This window comes from Macrobrachium nipponense, chromosome 44, assembly GCF_015104395.2.
Source record: "Macrobrachium nipponense isolate FS-2020 chromosome 44, ASM1510439v2, whole genome shotgun sequence".
Lineage (NCBI taxonomy): Eukaryota > Metazoa > Arthropoda > Malacostraca > Decapoda > Palaemonidae > Macrobrachium > Macrobrachium nipponense.
The window spans coordinates 32,237,288-32,259,927 of record NC_087221.1 but is presented as its reverse complement, the minus strand read 5'-3'; the positions used below and the strand labels follow the sequence as shown (position 1 = coordinate 32,259,927).

The window sequence follows — 22,640 nt, the reverse complement described above, 5'->3', positions numbered from 1 at the left end:
TATATAGAGATATATATATATATATATATATATATATTCCATATATATATATATAGATATATATAATATATATATATATATATATAGATAATATATGTATATATAAATATATTAAATATATATATATATATATATATATATATATATATATATATAGTATATATATATATATATATAAAATATATATATATATATATATATATATATATATATATATATATATACGTATATGTTATTAGTAAACCAGATACTGGCTACAACCTGCCTTCTGAGGATCTGTTTTTCTTATTAATTCAACACTCTAAACTATCATTGCTGTGCCCATAATTACACTTTCCTGAAGCTTGGTTCAAGTTTTGTGCATCCAATCCTCTCAGGGTTCCTCCAAAGTCCACAGGGATTATCCCTAATGCTCCCAAGAAGATGGGTATTACGTCCTTTTTTCTACTGTAATTTTTCATTGAAAACAATATTTATAATAGCAATAAAATGATGTCACTATGAAATTAATTTTGCACTACTAATGTATATAAAAGCAAACCCTAAAAATCTATACTGTAATATAAATGCTCACATGCAAAGTATAGTTCCATAATTTTAGTAAATAGATACCCTGTTCCATACTTGTGGCTCCTTATTTTAGATGCATCAAACATAGATCTCTGAAAACTTCACCAATACAGTGAACCCCAAACCCCCCCAAGTAGTTGTGGGGGATGCATACCAGAACCTGGCCCCCCACGAATGGCTAAAATCCGCAAATAAATAAAACCCCTCTAAAAATGCTTATACTTGAATATGTTAATAGTTTTATAATAAAAAGTGCATTTAGTCATGAAATTGATATTAAAATACAGTAATTAGTGAATATTTCTCTGTGAAAAATACTGCCTATAACAGGTAGAGATAGTAATCCATAGAGAAACCCGCAAATCTTGAGAACGCAAATACAGGGGTTCCACTTTATACAAAACTGTCTAAATTATCACTACTGAAAATTATGTTCCTCTAACCAGTCCCCTAATGATAGAAATACACAAACACTGAAACATAATACTTACTTGTAGGGTATATGTTTCTCCACCCAATTCTATTTCTTTATTTAGAAACTCAACACCTATAGTATGAAAGGAATGCTCATCAAAGCGGTCGGTTACGAATCGATTCATGAGGCATGATTTCCCAACTCCTCCATCTCCAAGGATCACAACCTAAAGGCAAACAAGTATAGTTTTAAAGCAAGCAGCATGCTACCTTTATGCATTCACAAAATGTACAATTTCATTACAATACATTGTGGAGTCTACTTTAGTACAAACAACAAGGATTGCATTACAGGAAGGAAAGAGAAGAATAAATGCTTCATGAAAAGGAAACTTGGTAAAGAAAAAAATTTTAAACGTAACACAGCAGTGTACTAAAATGACAAAAACATAATAATAGGTTAGGTGAGAGGGTTAGGGACCTCACTCCTGTTGAGGAGGGGGGTCTCACTAATAATGGTATATGTCCTGCATACTTACAGTATTGTCACTTACTTTTTACCTGGCCTAGAGGTATAAATACTTATGTATTGACAAACAGTAAAATTATTACAATTTCTACCTTTTATCTCTGAAAATAATAATCTCAACTTCCTTACTTTTAAAACTGTTGATCTTCCTCGACTGTTTTGTCTTCTGTGGTTATTATTCATTTCCTGTAAAAAAAAACTTTCAAAACATTAATATCCATAAAGTACTGATATGAATAAATGAAAAATACCTGTATAGGGCAAATGAAATTATATGGGCAACAAAGTACATAATCTGTTCATTTAGTAAATAGTAATCACATCATTAAATATTACATTTTTTAAGTAACTTATACTTTTCTAAATATAAAAACTTGAGCCTTGTATGTAGAAGTGTGTACTGCTTTTCTATATGAACAAGCATTGTATATTTAGCAGTGAAAATATGATACCTTGCTTTAAATTTTAGGTCCATTGTCATTCTTTCGAAGATATTCGATTCTGTAAGTTCTCATAGACACTGGGAGGTGATAGGCAATTTTGTTACTCAATACTTACCTACCATTTTCTTAAAAAATTAAATCTTCAGAAATTCTTATGTTAACATACCTAGTTGTTTTCTGACTCCTCAAAAATTTCAGTTTAAACAATGCCACCTTATGTGTAAGAAATACCAATGACAAGGGTACTACATAGTAACTTTAATTTGAGAATCAAGACTAAAACATTTTATCCATCTAGAAATGCTATAATCCCTACGACTAATGAATACTTCTACACAGATAAATGCCTCTGCTAATGAATACTTCTACACAGATAAATGCCTCTGCTAAGTTAATTTATTTACAGAAATCATGACATGAAGAACATGTATCCCTTCTAGGAGCTTTGTAGCTCCCAACCTTAAGCTAAGGAAATTGCTGAGGAATAGACTAGGTGTGTCCCTTCCAGTATGATCCGGTGTACAATGTTAGATTGATATGAATTTCTGTTTCACTTCTATGATTTATAAAATTCTTGATCATGTTACAATACAGAAATGGATCCTTGGGGGATGAAAGCCCCATTGCTCCCCTCATGAGTACAGGTAAGGACCCAGCACCACAAGTTGAGTTAGGTTCAGTCAGTGAAGTTGGAGTAGGTTGGAGAGGGGGAGGTAGGTAAGGATCAAGCAGCCTAGATTACGTCATGGAAGGTAAGATTATTATGCATTACAGACCATTCCTGATGGTTCAGTTCGCTAATTTTTGTTCACGCATTTAGCAAAAAAGTACCATTGCAAAACCTCTTTGCTTACGTGAGGTCTAGCCTACCTATATGCTAGCTGTCAAAATATCTCTCTCAAGCAATGTCTACTCAAGTTGGTCTCATACTTTCAGAGTAAGTGTAAGGTAGACTGACATCATTGTTTAGTTTGGAAAAAAAAAAAAAACTGATAACTAGGGTAAACAATCACGGACAATCCACCATCATCACGCTGGCCGGGTCTTATTCACTCGATATTTTATTGGTGAAACAAGAATACAATCAACTCTAAGCATACCATTCAAAAGATTGAAGTTTCATCAACATAATGTGATATATGAAAGCCCCATATGAACTAAAATAAGCATGTGACGCTCTTCGTAAAATATGTTTTCAAGGAAGTTTTGGAATCCAATATGGCAGCTATTGTGTGGCTGGCCAGTCTAATCACGGACTGTCCACCATCTTTCCCAGCCTTCCCAGCACTCATTTGAACAATGTTAGCGTATATATGTAACGTTTATTGATCTTACTCAAGATTGCAGTTGTAATCAGCACAATAAAACAACATTTTGTTGCCTATATTAGTTAAAGTATGAAACTTGTTATTCCCGGGGTCATGGTTTGAACTGAATTCATCTTTACCTTATAATCGGTGGTTTTATCCTTTCTGCCATCACAACTGAAACTCCACAGTGCTTATTTGATTGTAATTATACACATTTTGGTCTTAATTCACTCCACATTGCACTTGAACCACGTTGCTGTTCCTGGTTCCTAAGCGCTCACTCCACAAACACAGTTACAAGCAGCAGACGACGATACTGTTTATGATGTGCAAAGCTTTATTCCCTTAATTGTTTACTTTACTCATTATTTAGTTTAACTTTACTTTGTTATTTCAAAATGTTTATTTAATTCATGTCTATTATCCCTTTTTTTGCAACCAAATTACCCCGAAAAATTACAGATATTTCTAAAGTAGATACATCCAATGTTTCTAACCTTGTCGTACATCTGGCTGCCGAAAACCATCGCGGAGCAGATGATGATTAGTGGATTATATATTTTTTTTTGCTAGCACTTTTCATTGATTTAAATAACTGTATGCCAGAAATAAATGTAACCTTTAATGTTTGCATGCTAAGAATGGAAAAATCATCGTTGCCACATTAGTGGAGCTTCACACATACGCCAATGCATTATCATAAACTGTTTCCATGAATTCTAGTTGTCATAGTAATGATATAATGATGAAATTGCTTTAATATCTATGTATATATACTTTCAATACATAGACTAATTTCACCAATTTCCACATTTTGTGTAAGTCTTATACCCAGTTTGGAGGGTGAACACATACCAGTTGACAACAGAGAGAGAGAGAAAGAGAGAGAAAGGAAGATGAAGAAAGGAAGAAGGACAGGGGTGGTGGTGGAGGTGGGGGGAGAGGGTAGGTGGAGCTTTTTACGCATGTTCGTATCCATTTCTGGATAATGGAGTTTTTGTCTCTTGGTACAAGGACAAGTGTCGTTATTCTTTACAATTAGTGATTCACGATACCCTTATAAATTACGGCACTGGGTGTAATACACTATAGCAAAATCTTGTTCTGATACGAGTGTTCATTACAGAAATACTATTGCCAAAAAACGTGCTTGCACTGTCTCTGAAACCCAGTTGTCAATCAAGTTTTTTGTAATTAAGTATTTTTTACAAGCTTGCTATTGTATAAATTTGTATTTTTCTCAATCAAAACTTATGCTCCTCAATGCTAACTTTCCTATTTTAACGACTTTCTGGTCATTGCAAATTCGGCCCCATTAATTTCTTATGGTGCGAAAACAGACAAGAGGCCCAGGAAGCGAAAACAATTGCATCACACTACAACGGTAATCCAGCAGTAAAACATCTTCATATATCCAAAAAGTAAATAATAAAGATATATATGCGCATTACGATTATAACAGTTACATGAATAGCTGATAACAATCTGCATGAATAACTGGTAAACTGTTCTGCAAGAAAGTTAAGTATAGCAAACTCATTTACAATAAGTACGAAAGTCAAGATGTCGTGACGTCATAATACAGGACTTAAAAGAATGTTCTAATTCCAAAAAATAATTACTTAAATTTGAGTCAGGAATCGAGTTACTTTTTCAATAATTAATATTTTCAAATTAATCATCATAAATATGTAAAATATTGATGTTTTACTATTTATGTAAATAATTATTTAGTGCACGCTTCATCGTCTTCTTCTACTAAAACAGTAGTTTCCTTAAAAACGTTGTGGCCAGGGACCGTGTTCCGATTGTTGTGATGAAAGTGCCCCAGCGTCTATGGGTACAAGTGGTGTGCAGATTTATCACAGGAAATGGGAAGTTTGTTGACACAAGCGACTCTGCAAACACCGAGATGGCGTCAATCTTCTAAGTTATTTAAGCATAAGTAGAAATTTCGAAAGCGTTTTGGTGAAATTTGCACTGCGTTGGCCACCCTTTTCACTACCCTCTGTTTAAAGCTTTAAATTTGGCCTTAATTTCTAACTTTGCAGAAAATACTTCGAAAGGAGAGTAGAGGTCTTTAGCTGCGTCTCTCACCAACAACAAGTTGCGACTGATGAACATCTCTGGTGTCAGGACGTGTTATAAGTACTTTTTCGGAGGGTGGCCAGCCATGACCGTCGGTGTGTTGGGCCAGTCCATGCGGTTGTTTACCCTAGTCCATCTATGATCTAGCCTAGGTAGGTTAGTACCTACAGCTTGCACTTAGTTACCCGACTTGATATGAGCTAAGAGGACTTAAAAGTAGTCAGGGGCTAAAGTAGTCCGGTAGTGAGCTAGCTTAAAATGAAGTATCATGTTTTCATAGCCTGCAGACTTGGGCTTATCGTAAATTTGGGGTAGCTGCGACCAAGGTTACTCCTAGGTATTAGCAGTTTACATGGATGGAATCGGAAAATACCCCTAGTACCCTAATTCATACTAGCTAGGTAGCCCCTAGCTACTATTATGGCATACAAAAAGTTATTACTAAAAAGTTAAATCAAAACACTGTAGATCATTGACTAAATCAGAACACTATTAATATCACGCTTTAGGTAGTGGATTAATACATTTTGTCTTACGTAGCTACCTAGATTAGGACATGAAAGTTGAGCCCTTGCTGCAGGCTATCGAAAGAAGAAAGTAAGTCATTTCACCTTTATTTTATACGACGGAGGCGATGAAACTGGTCCCAGTAGCCAGGTTTGTGAATTAATATGTCCTAGACACTATGGGTGTAGACATTAACGGGCAGTATCCACTTAAAAGAGCCGAATAATGGTGAAAATAAAAGTTTCATCACTGAATCGAATGTTTGTTTACAATCACTGTATCAGGTGATCTCGCCGTGAACGTACCTACGAACGAACAGAAATTGAGGTACGTTTTCTATATTAGGATTCAACAAAATGGTCTATTCTTCGGACATTTGTGTCTCCAGAAACACTTATTCATTTTGTATTCGGCAAAATTGTAATAGGAATATATAAAATTTTAAATTAGGGTGAATTTATTTGCAAGGGTTAATGAATATCATTAAAATATGAAAACTTGTAAGAGAGAATGCATTCGATGATAGTACTGTCACTTTTCTTTCCAGCTTGATATGACGTCACAGTGAAGTCTGTGTGTGTGCGTGTGTGTGTGTCTGACTTCAATCACGGGAATTAAAAACGTGATGTAAAATATAAACAGAGGACATGGCCATGAGGGACAGTGAAACAACGGAGTATAAGATATGCCACTTTAACTACATGATACAATGGCAAAAATTCAGAATTGCTTCAAAATTAAAAAAAAATAAAGATTAAAGTCGTATAGGACTTTTAATGCATACAAAAGTCATTACATTTGAAGTCGACCTTCAGATGGAGAACAGCTGTCCTGTATTAACCAAGGAGAGGCCAAGGACATTAGCAAGAACTGGTGCTGGTAAATTTTACATTCTCTTTTAAATCCCATCCGTGCATCTTGTGCAAGGGGTCAAATGTATAAACATGTATGTAACTGGAGTTAAATTAAGGTTATTTCTATTTTTGGCTATATTAATGCAAACTTCAAGATATTATTAGAGACAATATCATTAAATCTTGCCATTATACCACTACGGGGTCAATCAGTCGTTCGTGATTTTTCACTTCTGTACGTAAATGGAGAATTATTTTTTAGAGCGACTCTGAACATCTGTGTTTATTTATTCTGGCCTTTGCTCACTTACTTGCCTAGCACACATAACTATACTCTGTTAAGGGCAATGTTGATGCTTGAAAAGAGTAAATTTACATTGAACATCTTCAACAGTGAATTGTTGGACACTAACTCGGTGTAATAATGGGAACGAAATGTGCGCAGGGGGGAATTCTAGCTTGCTGTTACTTTTATTATAAAATTACGTAGCAGCTTTAGTGTACTAAACATCCAATTTACTACTTATATTTCTATTGGTCTATAATTCGTTATTGGGAATCCAGGACTGACAACATTTTGGCTGATAATCTCAGGAATATAATAGAATATGGATATTTTCCATAATAATATAATGTCCTATGAAAAATACAATATGTATATATATATATATATATATATATATATATATATATATATATATATATAACTCTAATAGCCACAATGCCCTATTAACTTCTTGAATTCTTTGTTCTTTTTTGGATACGCTTGTCACTACAAAGGCTGAAGATCCACGTTCAAAGAAACTTTTGAAGATATTGTGGTGTCTGTCAGGTCGGCAACGTGACCAAGAGGACATTGTGGCTATTACAGTTGCATATGTATCTGGTAAATAAGTGACCGGTAGATTCTACACATATTATATATATATATATATATATATATATATATATATATATATATATATACATATAAGAAACCATTCCAAAATATGTAAAACTTTTATAGACAATAATGACTTCTCAATAATAGGACAGGTACAAAAAGAAAACTATTTAACAATGCTGGAATCTATTGATATAAAATTGACCGTACCACCGTTAAAGTCCCAAACGTCGTCCACACAATTGTTTATTGCCTGGTGGTCTTCTGGAGCTGTTTTTGCTGTTTATATATATATTCTCTCTCTTTTGTTGTAACTTTATGGGAGTACAGTGGTTTGATTTTTACTTTCTTCTGGATAGATTGCCACCAGCTATTTGCTTGTTCTTTTTGCAAACGTTTTATTCATTTTATTCTGAATGTTTTAATTTAATTATAATTTGTTATTCTGATTTTATTAGTTTATTATTGCCATGTTCGCTGCTTGCAGACTAGAAAATGCAAGTAGGGGGAGTTGTGAAATGCCGGCATATTATTATTATATTTATAATATAAAATGCATGTGGTTAGTGTCTTTTCCTGACCAGCCTATATATATATATATATATATATATATATATATATATATATATATATATATATATATATATATTAAATTTTCACTGAAATTTTTACGTCTAATAGCAATGTCTAAAAAAGGGCAAACAACCACCTTTATATTCCTAGTGTGAATTTTATAGAAATGACTTATTCATTTGATTTTTTTCTGATAGTTTATTTACTGCTTGAGGTATGGTAACTAAAATGACATCTGGATGGGATATGAAAAGGGTATACTGCTTGTCAAAGTTCTCGTAATCGGGACTGTTTCATTTACGAGCTGCTAATTTCAGCATATCGGACTATGACAAACAAAATATGTGCAGAAATCCATTATTATTAATTTATTATAAGCCAACAAAGAAAAAGCCACATTACACATGAATATAACTCATTTTACGTGTAATAAGGACGCTGGATCCTTGTACTGTATTCCAGATTTATTGTTACAGATGAATAAGGTAACCTTCAAGGGCTTGTTAGCCTTATCATCATAGATTTGATGTGAACATCAGTCATCCAACCATCAGGAAATAACGAAATCGACATGTGATTGTTGATTTGTTCATAGTTATTGACAACAGTGTTAATCCTATTCTGAAAGAATGAATGCCTACTGGTAACGTTTTCTTTTAGTTACCTATTGTCTAAAACTCGTCATAACTTACATATGAACCTACTTTATTAACTTTTTGTTCGTAATAATTACGATCTCTAGGCTTTGAAGCATTTCCCCCAATTTCTTGTCTTAATATACTCGTTGGTTGGTACCCACGTAACACACGCCATATGCTTTCCAGTGCTTTCTAATTATTTAATATATCCGAGTTCAACCATTTCAGTTTTGTTATAATTTAATTATGTTTGTTCTGTATCTCTGTGATTATTATTATTGCTAATAGTATTTGATAAGAAATTATGATAATTAGTTGCACATGACAGCAATTATTGATATATCCGATCTGAAAATTTTTTTATTTTGTACATTAGTCGTCATTTTGTCCACTCAGCATGTTACTTCTGGATCTATCTAGTTATTATTATTATTATTATTATTATTATTATTATTATTATTATTATTATTATTATTATTATTATTATTACAGTCCACTGAGCTTGTTATTTCTGTATCTCCTTAGTCATTAATAATCTTGTTAGTAGTCTAAATAAATAAAAAAATAGGTTAATTATTTGCACATGACATTGAAGTGCCTGGAAACTGTGACATTGTAATCATTCGTGTTTTTTTTTTTTTTTTAATTTAGGTCAAACAACATTTTACTTCTGTATACCCATCACTAATTATTATTATTATTATTATATTATTATTATTATTATTATTATTATTATTATTATTATTATTATTATTATTATTATTATTATTATTATTAACTAAAAAATAATGGCAGCGAGTTGCACTTTATACAGAAGTGCGTAGGAACTGTGACATGGTGAGTAACATGTTTTCATTGTACAGGGGATCTGATCATCCGAGTCATCGTGTGCAAGCAGTGGCTCCTGCGTCTACTTATGCCTATTTTTGCAACGTCTGTGGTTTATTCCGTGTGAAATCATCTTGTCGTAAATGTCAAATACATTCGCGTCTAATATTGCGTAGCTGTAGCTGAGCTAAGCTTTTAAGTTATTGGAAGAAGAGGAAGGCAAAGGTGAGAAAAATGTTTTTTTTTTCTTTTCTTTTAGCCCAGTAGATTAGCCCTTAGGCTAGGTATTGCTAGCTTTTAGCCATACATCAATGAATAGGCCTGTGTTTGGCTTCCATTGCAATGAACTTAGTTTAAGAGACAGGAAGAAGTTGTTGTACCTATATTGTCGTAGCCTAGTAGCTATCTTAGGCCATCGTAGTCAATAAGGCTTTATCTAAGGTACCTAGGTAGTAGGCCTTAGGCGTACTACCTTAGGTAGTCAAACCTATTACCTAGGTAGCCTACTACCTACCTAATACCTAATAGGTAGGCCTATCTTTGGTTTCGTTGCAGTTCATACAACCTTAGCTACTAGTACCTCTATACCCTGAATTGTTGTACCCAGGAATAGCTATTACCTAGGTACCTACTAGGCCTACTACTAGGCTAGGTATCCTATTGTAGTTTGAATGTGACAAAACCCATCTCTACCTACCTACCTAATGCTAGTAGGGTAAAACATTGTGTGGACTGGCCCAACTCACCGACTATCATGGCTGGCCACCCTCCGAATAGGGTAAATAACCGTAGGGTCCAGGGTGGACCATGTTCGATCAGCGTGTACAATCGCAAAAAAAGTACATTATAACGCACCCTGACATCGGAGAGATGGGCATCAGTCGCGACTTGTTGTTGGTGAGAAACGGAGCTAAAGACCTCTACTCTCCTTTCAAAGTAAGTATTTTCTCCAAAGTTAGAAATTAAGGCCAAATTTTACTATTTAAACAGAGGGTAGTGAAAAAGGTCTCAAACGTACTGCAAATCTCGCCAAAACGCTTTCAACATTTTTACTTACAACTCGAAGTATTTAGAAGATTTACACCATCTCGATGTTTACGGAGTCGCTTGTGTCAATAAACTAACCATTTCCTGTGATAAATACGCACACCACTTGTGCCCACAGATGCTGGGGCACTTTTATCACAACAAACGGAAAACTTTTCCTCACCGAGTAAACAACTGTTTTGTAGAAGACGACGACGAAGTATGCACTTCGATAATTTTTTAAATAAATAGTAAAACATCAATATTTTACATATTTATGATGATTTATTTGAAAATATTCGTTATTGAAAAAGTAACTCGATTCTGACTCAGATTTAAGTAATTATTTTTTGGAATTAGAACGTTCTTTCAAGTCCTGTATTATGACGTCACGACATCTTGACTTTCGTACCTATTGCAAATAATTGCTTTACTCAACTTTCTTGCAGAACAGTTTACCAGTTATTCATGCAGATTATCAGCTCTTCATGTAATTGGTATAATCGTAATGCGCATATATATCTTTATTATTTACTTTTTAGATATATGAAGATGTTTTACTGCCGGATTATCGCCGTAGTGTGACGCAATCGATTTCGGTCGATGCGCCTCTGTTTTCGCACCATAAGAAATTATGGGGCCGAATTTGCAATGACCAGAAAGTCGTTACAAGTGGAAAGTTAGCATTGAGGGGCATATGTTTTGATTGAGAAAAATACAAATTTATTCAATAGCTAGCTTGTAAAAAATACTTGATTACCAAAAACTTGATTGACAACTAAGCAGCATACCCACTATGGGTTTCAGGGACAGTGCAAGCACGTTTTTGGGCAATACCTATTTCTGTAATGAACACTCGCATCAGAACGAGATTTTGCTATAGTGCATTACACCCAGTGCCGTAATTTATAAGGGTATCGTGAATCACTAAACGTAAAGAATAACGACACTTGTCCTTATACCAAGAGATAAAAACTCCATTATGCAGAGAAATGGATACGAACGCGTATAAAGCTCCACCTACCCACCCCCCCCCCCCGCCACCCCTTTCCTTCTTTGTTCTTTCGCCTTCAATTCTCTCTCTCTCTCTCTCTCTCTCTCTCTGTTGCCATTCGGTATGTGTTGAACTTGACCCTCCAAACTGGGTATAAGACTACACACAAAACGTTGAAATTGGTGAAATTAGGCTATGTATTGGAAGTATATATACATAAATATTAAAGCAATTTTATCATTATTGCATTACTATGACAACTAGAATTCATGGAAACAGTTTATAATAATGAAACCGCGTATGTGTGAAGCCTCCACTAATGTGGCAACGATGATTTAGCCATTCTTAGCATGCAAACATTAAAGCATGCAAACATTAAAGGTTACATTTATTTCTGGCATACGGTTATTAAAGAAATTTAAAATACTAATATAGACTGAAATCTATGAAAAGTGCTAGCAAAAACAAAAAAGCAAAAAAAAAAAAAAATTATATAATTCAATTATCCGTAGTCTTTCCTCTATGCACTTCTCCGTAGTCGTTCCTCTATGGTTTTCGGCAGCCAGATGTACGAAAACATTAGAAACATTTGATTGTATCTACATTAGAAATATCTGTAATTTTTCGGGGTAATTTGGTTGCAAAAAAGGGATAATATACATGAATTACATTAACATTTTTAAATAACAAAGTAAATTTAAACTAAATAACGAGTAAAGTAAACAACTTAGGGAATAAAACTTTGCAGTTTCGTCGTCTGCTGTTCGTAATTGTGTTTGTGGCACGCGCGCTTAGGAACCAGCAACAGCAACGGGTTTAAAGTGCAATGTGGAGTGAACTGAGACCAAAATGTGTATAATAACAATCAAATAAGCACTGTGGAGTTTCATACTTTCAGTAATATAGGCAACAAAATGTTGTTTTATTGTGCTGATTACAACTGCAATCTTGAGTAAGATCAATAAACGTTACATACATACGCTAACATTGTTCAAATGAGTGCTGGGAAAGATGATTTTCCTCACTGTTCAAAACCGGTACATCCCACGGTAGCCGCCATATTGGATTTCAAAACTGCCTTGAAAAAATATTTTACGAAGAGCATCACATGCTTATTTTAGTTCGTATGGGGCTTTCATATACTATCACATTATGTTGACAAAACTTCAATCTTTTGAATGGTATGCTTGGAGTTGTAATTGCATTCTTGTTTCACCATTTAAATATCGAGTGAATAAGACCTGTACACCGTGATGAGGGTTGGTAGTAGCTGGTGTTTTACCCTAAGTACTTTTAATGTGTCCGGACACCGGAGATGGTCATCAGTCACGAGTTGTTGTTGGTGAGAGAAGGAGTTAAAGACCTCTACTCTCCTTTTGAAGTTAGTTTGTTCCGACACGGCATACAAACCTTCGGTCCTTTTACAATAGGAAGGTACTAGCGGCAGCTGGATAGGTCGTAAGCTTTCGAACAAGGGGTTCGGTAGTTAACTGCTTGTCCGACAGGCGCGCGCGCGCGACTGGGAGGTAAACAAACCACTTTTGCTTTCGGCCTGCTGGCGTGTGGACGTGTATCATCGCTCTCTGCCCGCTTCATCGTCGTTGCTTTCGCATGGTTGTGTTTTTCTTTTTCTATTTATCTAGTGAAACTGAATTGTAAGTACAATCATTTCATATTTATTTCCATTGAATTCAATTGTGAATTAAAGGATCTTGGTTTCACCACGCCCTCCGATTACCCGAGTGCCGGGACTGAAGGGCGTAAGTGCGGGAATTCATTTTCCCAGAAATGATCCTCGTATTGTGTATGCTCGGTGCCGAGGGCGGGAGAGCGCTCGCTCCAAGCGTATATTTTGGTTGGAAATGTGTAGATGAAAATCGTAAGTAAGTGCTCTTTTCATTTATATTTTTTTTTTGACCTGTATGCTCGTTGCCGAGCGAATGCGCTCGGCACGAAAACTTATTCTGTATGGAAGTGGAATCGCAAGTACAGTATTCTTTTTCATTTTCATATATATTATTTTGATTGTAGCAATACTCATTTTGGATCAGTTTCCGAGCTTACCCGGAAATTGATCCTTTACCCTTTTTATTTGAATGAAGTGAAATCGCAAGTGCAGTTCTTTTTCATTTTCATATTTTATTGAGATTGCATTGTTTACTTGGATCAATGTTTCCGCTATTTCCCGGGAATTGATCCTTCCCCATTTTATTTGTATGAAGTGAAATCGCAAGCGCAGTATTCTTTTTCATTTTCATATATATTTTGATTGCATCAATTCATTATGGATCAAGGTTTCCATTCATAATCGGGAATGGATCCTTTTACCCTTGCGCTCGGTACCGAGGGCGCAAATGCGCTCGATCCGAGCCCTTATTCATTGTGAAGTGAATCGTAATGCAAGATTCTTTTTCATTTTAATTGATTGCATCAATATTTATTTGGTTCAAGTTCCGCTCAGTCAGGGAATTGATCCTTATGCCCTTGCATTCGGGCCGAGGGCACGATTGCTCTCGGGCTCTTATTATTATTGTTGGGTACATGGGTGCTGTGCAAGGGGGTGGGGAACGAGACCCCCCCCCCCCCCGCTCTGCTCCCACAGATGGCCCTTCCCCTTGGGGGGGGGGGGGGGGGTTATCTGCGTTCTTCTCCTCGCCCGATCCGTCGAGCGTGGGGGAGGGCGCTCGGTGCCCGATGTACAATTGTATTCGGGGTCTTCCACTCGTTCGGAGAGGGCTCACACCCCCGCGCGAGGGGACTTTTCCCCCCACTAATCGCTACTACTGTTATTTCCGCAGGTGCTACTGCCACGAGGGTGGACCTTGGTGAGGTATGGGCGTCCTTCCATTTTGCAGGGCGTTGCTAGTGTCCAGGGGCTGCGGTTCTATGTCTGGGCCTACTGCGGTCACCCATGGAGTGGTGACCACGCTCCAGGTGACGACGTCCCTCCTCACCTGGTGTACTCGCCTCACGTGGTAACAGTCTTGCCTACAGCCGCCGTGAAGTGCCGTTCGCCGTACCGAGAGGGGGGCGTGCCGCCGCCGCTCGTGGTGGCCGCGCTGCCGCGACCACACTTCCGCTGCCCTAGAGCTCGCCCCGGACCTGCCGCCGGTAACAGGATGTTGCTGGCTGCTGCTCCACTTCCTGTGTTTCCAGTGCTGCCTGCCGTACCTGCCGATTCTGGGCTGACTGTCCATGCAGTTGCTGCGCTGGCTGTCCCTGCCGTTGCTGCGCTGGCTGTCCTTACCGATGCTGTGCTGGCTGTGCCTGCTGTTCCTGAGATGCCCATACCTGTTGACGTCGTCCCTGTTCGTGGTGGTACTACCCCAGACTTTGGTCTGTCTGTACAGGTGCGTCCGGGCCCTGTGGCTTCGGCTACAGCAGCCCCGGCTCCGCCCTGGATAGCAGATCTTACGTCTGTCCTGAGGAAGCTGACGAAGAAGAGGAGGAAGGTGTCGTCGTCGTCGTCTTCATCTTCTTCATCGTCGTCGGCTGCCGCCTCTTCCCCTTCGACTTCTAAGGCTTCACAGCCGAGGAAGAAGAAGGTTGCCTCCTCCCTCCTAAGAAGTCTCCCTCGGGAGCTTCTCGGGACCCGTCTCACCTCGGTGGGACGGGAGGGTTCCTTCCGCTGGTCCTCCTGCTCCTTCGGGAGCGGGGCCCGTCGCTTCTTCCGCAAGGAAGAAGACTACGGGGACCAGAGGGGTACCGGCTAACACCGGTACTTCCTCGCCTGGTGTCAGTGGTTCTGCCACTGCATCAGGGTCCGTCTCGGCCTCTCGTTCGCGGGAGTACCGAGTGTACGGTCGCCTACCCAGCGACCGTGCAGCCAGGAACCAGACCTCTGAGTCCGCTCAGCGTCAGGTTCACGGCACGGGGCGGAAGACTGGTGACAGCCGCTCACGCGACTCTCACCAGACCAGCTCTCGCTCTCGCGGCGACCAGCTGGCTACCCGGGGACGTGACGGTCCACGACCGGCCACGGGCTGAGGCTGGGAAGAGGTCCTCCCTTCTGTTCGCCGGTGCCAGCCACGGCTGGAACCAGCGACGTGACGTGCCGTGAGGACAAGCACCGGTCTCACTGTGACAGTGGAGCCTGCAGGTCGCCTAACCGTCGCTCTCACAGAGAGCGATCGGGTACGGCAACCAGCACCAGCTCTTCTGACACTCGAGATCGGGGGCCGCTGTGCTCAGTCCAGCCGTTCTCCACAGCGAGACGGTTCGACCAGGCCTGCAGCTCGATCGCCACCGCGGGTTGACGATCGCCTGCAGCCCTCCAAGCCTGCTGGTTCTGCCAGCGAGCGAGGAGGGAGCGTCAGGTCTGCCTCTCCCCTACCTTCAACCTCCTCGGGTTACACCGGGAGGAGCGAGGTATTGAGGAGTGATCGTGAGGGGTGCGCCCCTCATGATCCCACCACGACGCCCTACGTGCCAGGCACGGTTCTTGGACCGGCCAGGACGTATGCGCAAGTGGATGGAGAAGAAGGACCGGGGAGAGGGCTGTCGCTGTTTCCCCCTTCTAGGAGGAAGGTTCTCGGAATATGCTCTTGTTCGAAGGGCTTAACGGTCCTACTCTGCAAGATGCTGTGACTTCCGAGATCCAGAGGAACTTTGCCGAGGTTATGGCGCTGATTCGTCAGCACAACGACCTCGGGAAGGATCGCCGCTCCCACCAGCAGAGCCACGTCTCGGCTCGAGTCGTTTTGGGGCCCGAGAGGGAACCCAAATCGACGGTGGGTCTGCCGCGATCGGAGCTTGCCGACTGTGTTGAACCAGGGTAGTCTCTCGTCTCCGGACAAGAAGGCGCTCTCAGTTCTGGCCGGTCGAACAAGCTACTTCACCTCCTCTACACTGCGACAGAGGCGTTTCTATGTGTCTTCGGACAACCGTATTTGTGAATACCCCTTAGGTCCTCCAGAGGTTTCGACCTCGACGAGGACTGGAATGAGTCGGAGGACGGTATCGGCTCTCTCCTGTCAGGTGTCGATCAGCCCCACCCAGACGACGTTCACAGTGGCGGCAGACCCTTACCTACAGTATGAGTTCGTAACCCTCCTCGGGGAAAACGTTTTCTCCTGACGATACGTTTTCCCAGGCTCTGAGAGGCCATCGCCGTAAGGCGATGGCTGCTCCTTTTCTTCTCCAACTGCTAGTTCCGCTGGAAGGCGAGCCAGTATCCAATTCCTCCCCCATTCCCTCTCTCCTTACGGCTACGAGGGAAAGGGGAGGGATCCTACAGATATTTCTCTGTAAAGATCCCACGTTAGGGACTGCGCTACCGGGGGGACCTTCGGGTCCTACCTGACGTAAGCCCCGGTCGTTGAGGAGGGATCCTGCCCCTTTCTCGATTTCTACGGGAATCGGGAGGACCACCAGCCGATATCGTTTGACGAATTCGGTGGGGGTTTCGCAGAGTGCTTAGAATTCTACGGAATTTCTAGCGCACTCAGAGTGTTCGAGTTTTTACGATCTCCAAACACTTAGGCGAGACCACGGTCCAAAGTGAGCGAGAATCCCCGATAATTGTTACACGATAATCGGGAACCTCGCTTATGCTCGAATTCCTGTAATTTCTAGCATTTGGAAGAAGACTGCTGCTGAAAGAAGAGTATCTCACAGTAGGCGATTAACCTGGAATAGAGAAGAACGGACGGGAACTTCCAGTTTGGCTTGAACTATCGTCTTCGGTATTCTGTTCACCATTGAAGCTTTCATTTGGGAAAGACTTCTCCTTCACTCTCTTGACTAGAGAACGAAGGCGGTCGATCTCCAATCCTTATTCTCATTCCTCGAGAGGAAAAGAATTTAGGATGGAGGTCGTGGTACAGAACCTACAAATATACTACGTATATTACCCTCGCGGACATGATTCTTTTAACAGTTGAATTGTCCGGGGGGTAGGCGCATACCGTAGTTAACTCTACGGTTTGTGACCGAGACGAATTGTATCTTAATTGAACTGCAACTCGGGGTTGCCTGCAACCTCCCAGCAGTTATCAGTTTCGATTTTAGATACTTGGTATTGTCATGACAACACCAAATCAGCTTTTGTATTTACCGAAATCCGTTTCGTTTAAATATAATTGCTCGAGCGTATTCTTTATGCTCGATGGTTCTAGCCGAACGCATTCCTTCGTGGAATAATGGATTAACCTGGCAAACCTCAGGATGACGAGTCACCGAGAGCTACTGCGTATTGAACTGCCTGATAGCGGCTCAGTATCAGATAGGTCTCGGAGATGCACGGTCGGTTACGTCTCTCTCTCCCCTGGTTTGATTGACTACCGAACCTATCTCTGCCCAACAATCATGGACTTAGGTCTCTGATTAACGGGGATTCTCGCAATAATGAAGGACCATCTACTGCTGTGACGCTCGATTTCATCGCCTTCGACATTGCGAGAATTTTCAACAGAGATATCTCTTGGACTCTTTCATCTTTCTGTTTACCGCACGGTAACAGAAGTCTGTACTAGTCTCCCGCTGCATCGCACCGCGATAATGCGAATGATTTTTGCAGACATCTGAGTTTGTCTTCAAAATATCTTGTATTCGTAGGTGTGCAATTATTCATTGCTCGCCCCGAATTAACAGATATGTCAGAAGACATCGCCTACTCTCCGACCTGACAGCTCTACTTCAAATGTTCAGCCCATGAGAAGCAGTTCTTCAGGCAGTATTTCCCTGTCTTCATTACTGAAAAGCGCTCCGCTTTTATTGCAACTACGATCCTCACCGGACAGCAATGAATAGCGGTTAGCGTTCTCAGTCTTTGTAGCACAGGTTCAGAATCTTGAGAATCCTTCTCTCGGTTCAGCTGTGAAGACGTAGGTTGCATTTTCTGTACACCTTCGTCTTCAACGACACATAGTGTTGTTTTCCTCCTTAGCCGAGAATCAAACTATACTATGAGATATCTTGCCATCAGGGACCTCGGTCTCTAGAAGGCAATTGACTTTCGCCTGTTGGGCACATGCCTTAAGAGAGTCATCACTTGCCTTCTGGCATCGGTGACGAACAAATTATTTGTTTAATCTCTTGGCATAACCCTTTTAAGGCGAAGGTCACGTGACTTGCTCGGGTGCTTGGACAACTTGCCTCCTACCGAACGCAGTCAGTCGGCAGCTGTCAGAGCGACCCCAAGTCCTGTTACGAACTTCGGCTGTGGACTTAGTTCGGTTGTTTCCATAGTCTTTTCTTCGTCCTAACGGCTTGTCACAGTACCCATACCATCGACACCCACCATTGAGTGTCGGTGTCCTATCCACTACCGAGAAGAACAACTTCGCTGCAGACGGATAGACCAGTATGGGTACAGGACATCACCGAAGTCGAGAAGAGGGATAGGTCATACGACCATTCCCTTCTTTTCCTCTGAGGTAATTGCATGACTTTTCCTGCGAAGTCAAGCATCCAGGGGATGGGGATTCGTGACGCTAGATTTCGTACCGAATTCGTAGCGAAGACTCTGAACCCTTCGGTTCCTGACGATCGGTTAGAGTCCTTCACAATCCCCTCCCTAATGGACTTCACCGCCTTCGATGCGAAGGAGATGCGCTTTGTCCTGTGAAAGCGCGACCGCGCTTTCTGAAGAAACTCGACATCCCAGGCTGAGTGTTGAAGACTCTTCGTCAGCACCAAGATGACCTAGAAGTACACTCCCTCGAGTTACACAAGAACTCCGTGGCGCAGGTACTGAAGGCAGGGGTCTGGTACAACCAGACCACTGGCACCTCCTTCTACCTTTTGGATATTGCCCACAGGTCCTTGGATCGTTTTCCTTGGGACCCGTGGTGGCTGCTCAACACGTTGTGTAGCTAACCCAGACCCTAGCAGGCTGAACAGCATCGAGTCCTGGTGTGACTGTAAGAATAGATATGTGAAAGAGAGTGACTGGCTTCTCTTCATATCTTTTTCTCCCCCTCTACCTGTGGGTAGAGGGATACGGTCATCACCTTGCTGAATAAGGACGAGATGCCGGTGAGATACTCGACAGAGCCCCATCCTATCCCTTTCACTAGGGATGGGAGCGAATATCCACCACTTCCTCCTACAAGGGGGGGGAAGTGGATGCCAACAAGAGACAAACCATAACTTTATGTTGCCTCTTGCAAATAGGAACTTGTTCTTGTTTGCTGGTACGAAGAGATACGCTTGCCTCTCTCTTAGTACTCGGTCCAGAGGTCTGACCATTGATCCTGCGGTGCACACCCCGATCAATCGGACAGAGGCTTGGATCCCTCCCTCGCTCTTACGACCAGGGAGGCATTCCAAGGTTGGGCGAACACCAGTCTGTTCACAAAAGACTCAGATTCCTCCCACCAAGAAGTGAGTCTTCCTATTGTAAAAAGGACCGAAGGTTTGTATGCCGTGTCGGAACAAATGACAATTTGTCCAAAATTGCATTTTTCCTAACTATACAAACCTGAGGTCCTTTTACACATAGTCCCACCTCATGCCACCCCTCACTCTGCAGTTTTTGCTTGGGCCAAAAGCAAAAGTGATTTGTTTACCTCCCAGTCGCGCGCGCGCGCCTGTCGGACAAGCAGTTAACTACCGAACCCCTTGTTCGAAAGCTTACGACCTATCCAGCTGCCGCTAGTACCTTCCTATTGTAAAAGGACCTCAGGTTTGTATAGTTAGGAAAAATGCAATTTTGGACAAATTGTCATATTTTCTCCAAAGTTAGAAATTAAGGCCATATTTTAAGATTTAAACAGAGGGTAATGAAAAGGGTGGCCAACACAGTGCAAACTTCACCAAAACGCTTTCAAAATTTTTACTTACAACTCGAAATATTTAGAAGGTTCATGCCTTCTCGATGTTTGCGGAGTCGCTTGTGTCAATAAACTTCCCATTTCCTGTGATAAATCCGCACGCCACTCGTACCCATAGACGCTGGGGCACTTTCATCACAACAATCGTACACCTGAACTCTTACCAGCACTTATTTGTACTTATTCAAGGGGACTAACACTGTTCAAATGAGTGCTGGGAAAGATGGTGGATTGTCTGTGGTTAGACCGGCCAGCCTCACGATAGCTGCCATATTGGATTTCAAAACTGCCTTGAAAACATATTTTTCATACAATCAACTTACCTGTCAGATATATACATAGCTAAGACTCCGTCGTCCGACAGAAATTCAAATTTCGCGCCACTCGCTACAGGTAGGTCAGGTGATCTACCGGCCTGCCCTGGGTGGCAGGACTAGGAACCATCCCCGTTTTCTATCATATTTTCTCTGTCGCCGGTGGTATCAACATTGTTGTTATTACCTCCTGACTTGGATTCTTTTTTTCAACATTTGATCAACGTTTTTCGGCTTTTTGGTGACGTATTTGGATCGTGTTTTGGCATTCGCTACTGTGGACTGTTTTTGGAATAACTCTTTTGGAATTTTCTCAGTATGTCTGATTCTAATGTGAGTGTGAGAATGTGTGTGAATGTAGGCTGCAGGGTGAGGATACCGAAAGCTTCGGTTGATCCTCACACTGTATGCCGTAAATGTAGGGGAGTTCAGTGTTCTGCTTTTACACTTGTAAGGAATGCGATGGGTTTGAATGACAGAAGAATGGAAGACTTTGACTTCTTATTTGAAGAAGTTAGAGAGGGATAGAATTAGACGATTGAAAGGTGTGAGTTCAAGGCCTATTGAGCCTTTCACTGATAATTCTAATCCTACGGATGTAGGATCTCCCTATGTATCTCATTCTCAGAGTGCTTTTTCGGATTCGGCATCGGAAATCGCCAATCTGAAAGCTACAATTAGAGACATGAAGTCCAAGATGGCTGACTTCAAAGGTAAGGCTAGTGAAAGTGAGCATTACAGTGAAGTGAGTTCTCCCAGTGTTGTGGAGGGGGCGTTTGATCGTCCCTGCGACGCTCCCAGGCCTAGACCTCTTCCAAGCTCACAAGCCCAGAGGAGAAGGAAAGTCGAAAGCCTTAAGGAGGTTGTGGGGAATCCCCAACGGTCAGACGTCCCTTCAGCTAGCTCTGCTTCGTGGCAGGCGGCTCAAGGGCGCTATAGAAAAAGCGTCCTTCCGCGAGGTGTTTCTCGGCCCTATCTCCCCTCTCCCTCACCGCAAACGAGGGTGGAAGGAGTCGAAATTATCGAGACCGCTGAAGCGTCATATGAAGCAAGACATTGATTCAAGCCCAGAGCGCTTCTCCGGATGACGCCCCCGTCTGCTATAAGAAGGCGAAGGTGGCGTCAGCGTCACCTGACGCTTATGAGGAAGTACCACTCATGCTTCTTCCCCGAGTGATGACGAGAGGCGTCATGCACTAGACGTAGGAGAAGCCTCAAGAAAGATAATTATGGCGGTTCAGGAACAACTGTCATCTCTTGTGGGGGTTTTAGCGCCCCGTCGGAAGGACGTGACGCTTCCAATTAAGAAGTCTCGTCCTCTCGCACCTGCTCGAAGAACGGGGGCTGACGAGAGTGTAGTAAGACAAGAAGATCGAAAGACGTCTTCTAGAAGTGAAGCGTCATTTCAAGCGGATCTTAGACGTGACGCTCCGTCCCCAAGATTGTGACGCCGAGGTAGGAAGGCCCTTAGAGAGCGAAGCGTCTTCCAGACGCGAAGCGTCATCAAAACGTCAACAAGACACGTCATACATGACGCTCGGAGAGCGGGAAGCGTCATACAAGACGTCTTCTAAAGCGCAAGAGAAGCCGCAGGTTGTGACGCCTTCCAAGTCGATCAGAACGGGGAAAAGGAAAGACTTTCATTCCATTAGCCCCTCTCCTATCAGGAGTTTGTCTCCTCCAGAGGAAGAAAGCTCTGAAAGGAGAACGGAAAATCAGAATTATCACGAGTTGGAAGAAACTCGGATGATGACGATCATGGAAGAGAGGGCTTGTCTAACTATAAAGTGTTGACTACCCTGCTTCTGGAGGAATACGGAGACGAGTTGACTCCGGCTGCTCCTTCTTCTCCGCGCTCGCTCTTTTCGAGTGCGAAGGCGAAGAAGCCTTCGTCT

General features: G+C 41.3%; 2 protein-coding genes across 3 annotated transcripts in view; one reads left to right on the top strand and one right to left on the bottom strand.

The window, feature by feature from the left end:
- LOC135204150 (ras-related protein Rab-9A-like) overlaps positions 1 to 6,169 on the bottom strand; it is a 38,506-nt gene extending 32,337 nt beyond the window's left edge. Inside the window, exons 1-3 of the mRNA XM_064234177.1 lie at positions 5,966 to 6,169; positions 1,643 to 1,699; positions 1,062 to 1,211 (exon numbers count right to left, since the gene is read on the bottom strand). Coding sequence (XP_064090247.1) covers positions 1,062 to 1,211; positions 1,643 to 1,696 — 204 coding nt within the window. The 5' untranslated portion in view covers positions 1,697 to 1,699; positions 5,966 to 6,169. The remainder of the gene's footprint in view (positions 1 to 1,061; positions 1,212 to 1,642; positions 1,700 to 5,965) is intronic.
- A 3,483-nt stretch (positions 6,170 to 9,652) lies between these two features.
- The window catches only part of LOC135204146 (molybdopterin synthase catalytic subunit-like), a 129,113-nt gene continuing 116,125 nt past the window's right edge, over positions 9,653 to 22,640 (top strand). For both annotated transcript variants that reach the window (XM_064234167.1, XM_064234165.1), the window contains exon 1: positions 9,653 to 9,862. The gene's annotated coding sequence lies outside the window, so the exon portion shown is untranslated. The remainder of the gene's footprint in view (positions 9,863 to 22,640) is intronic.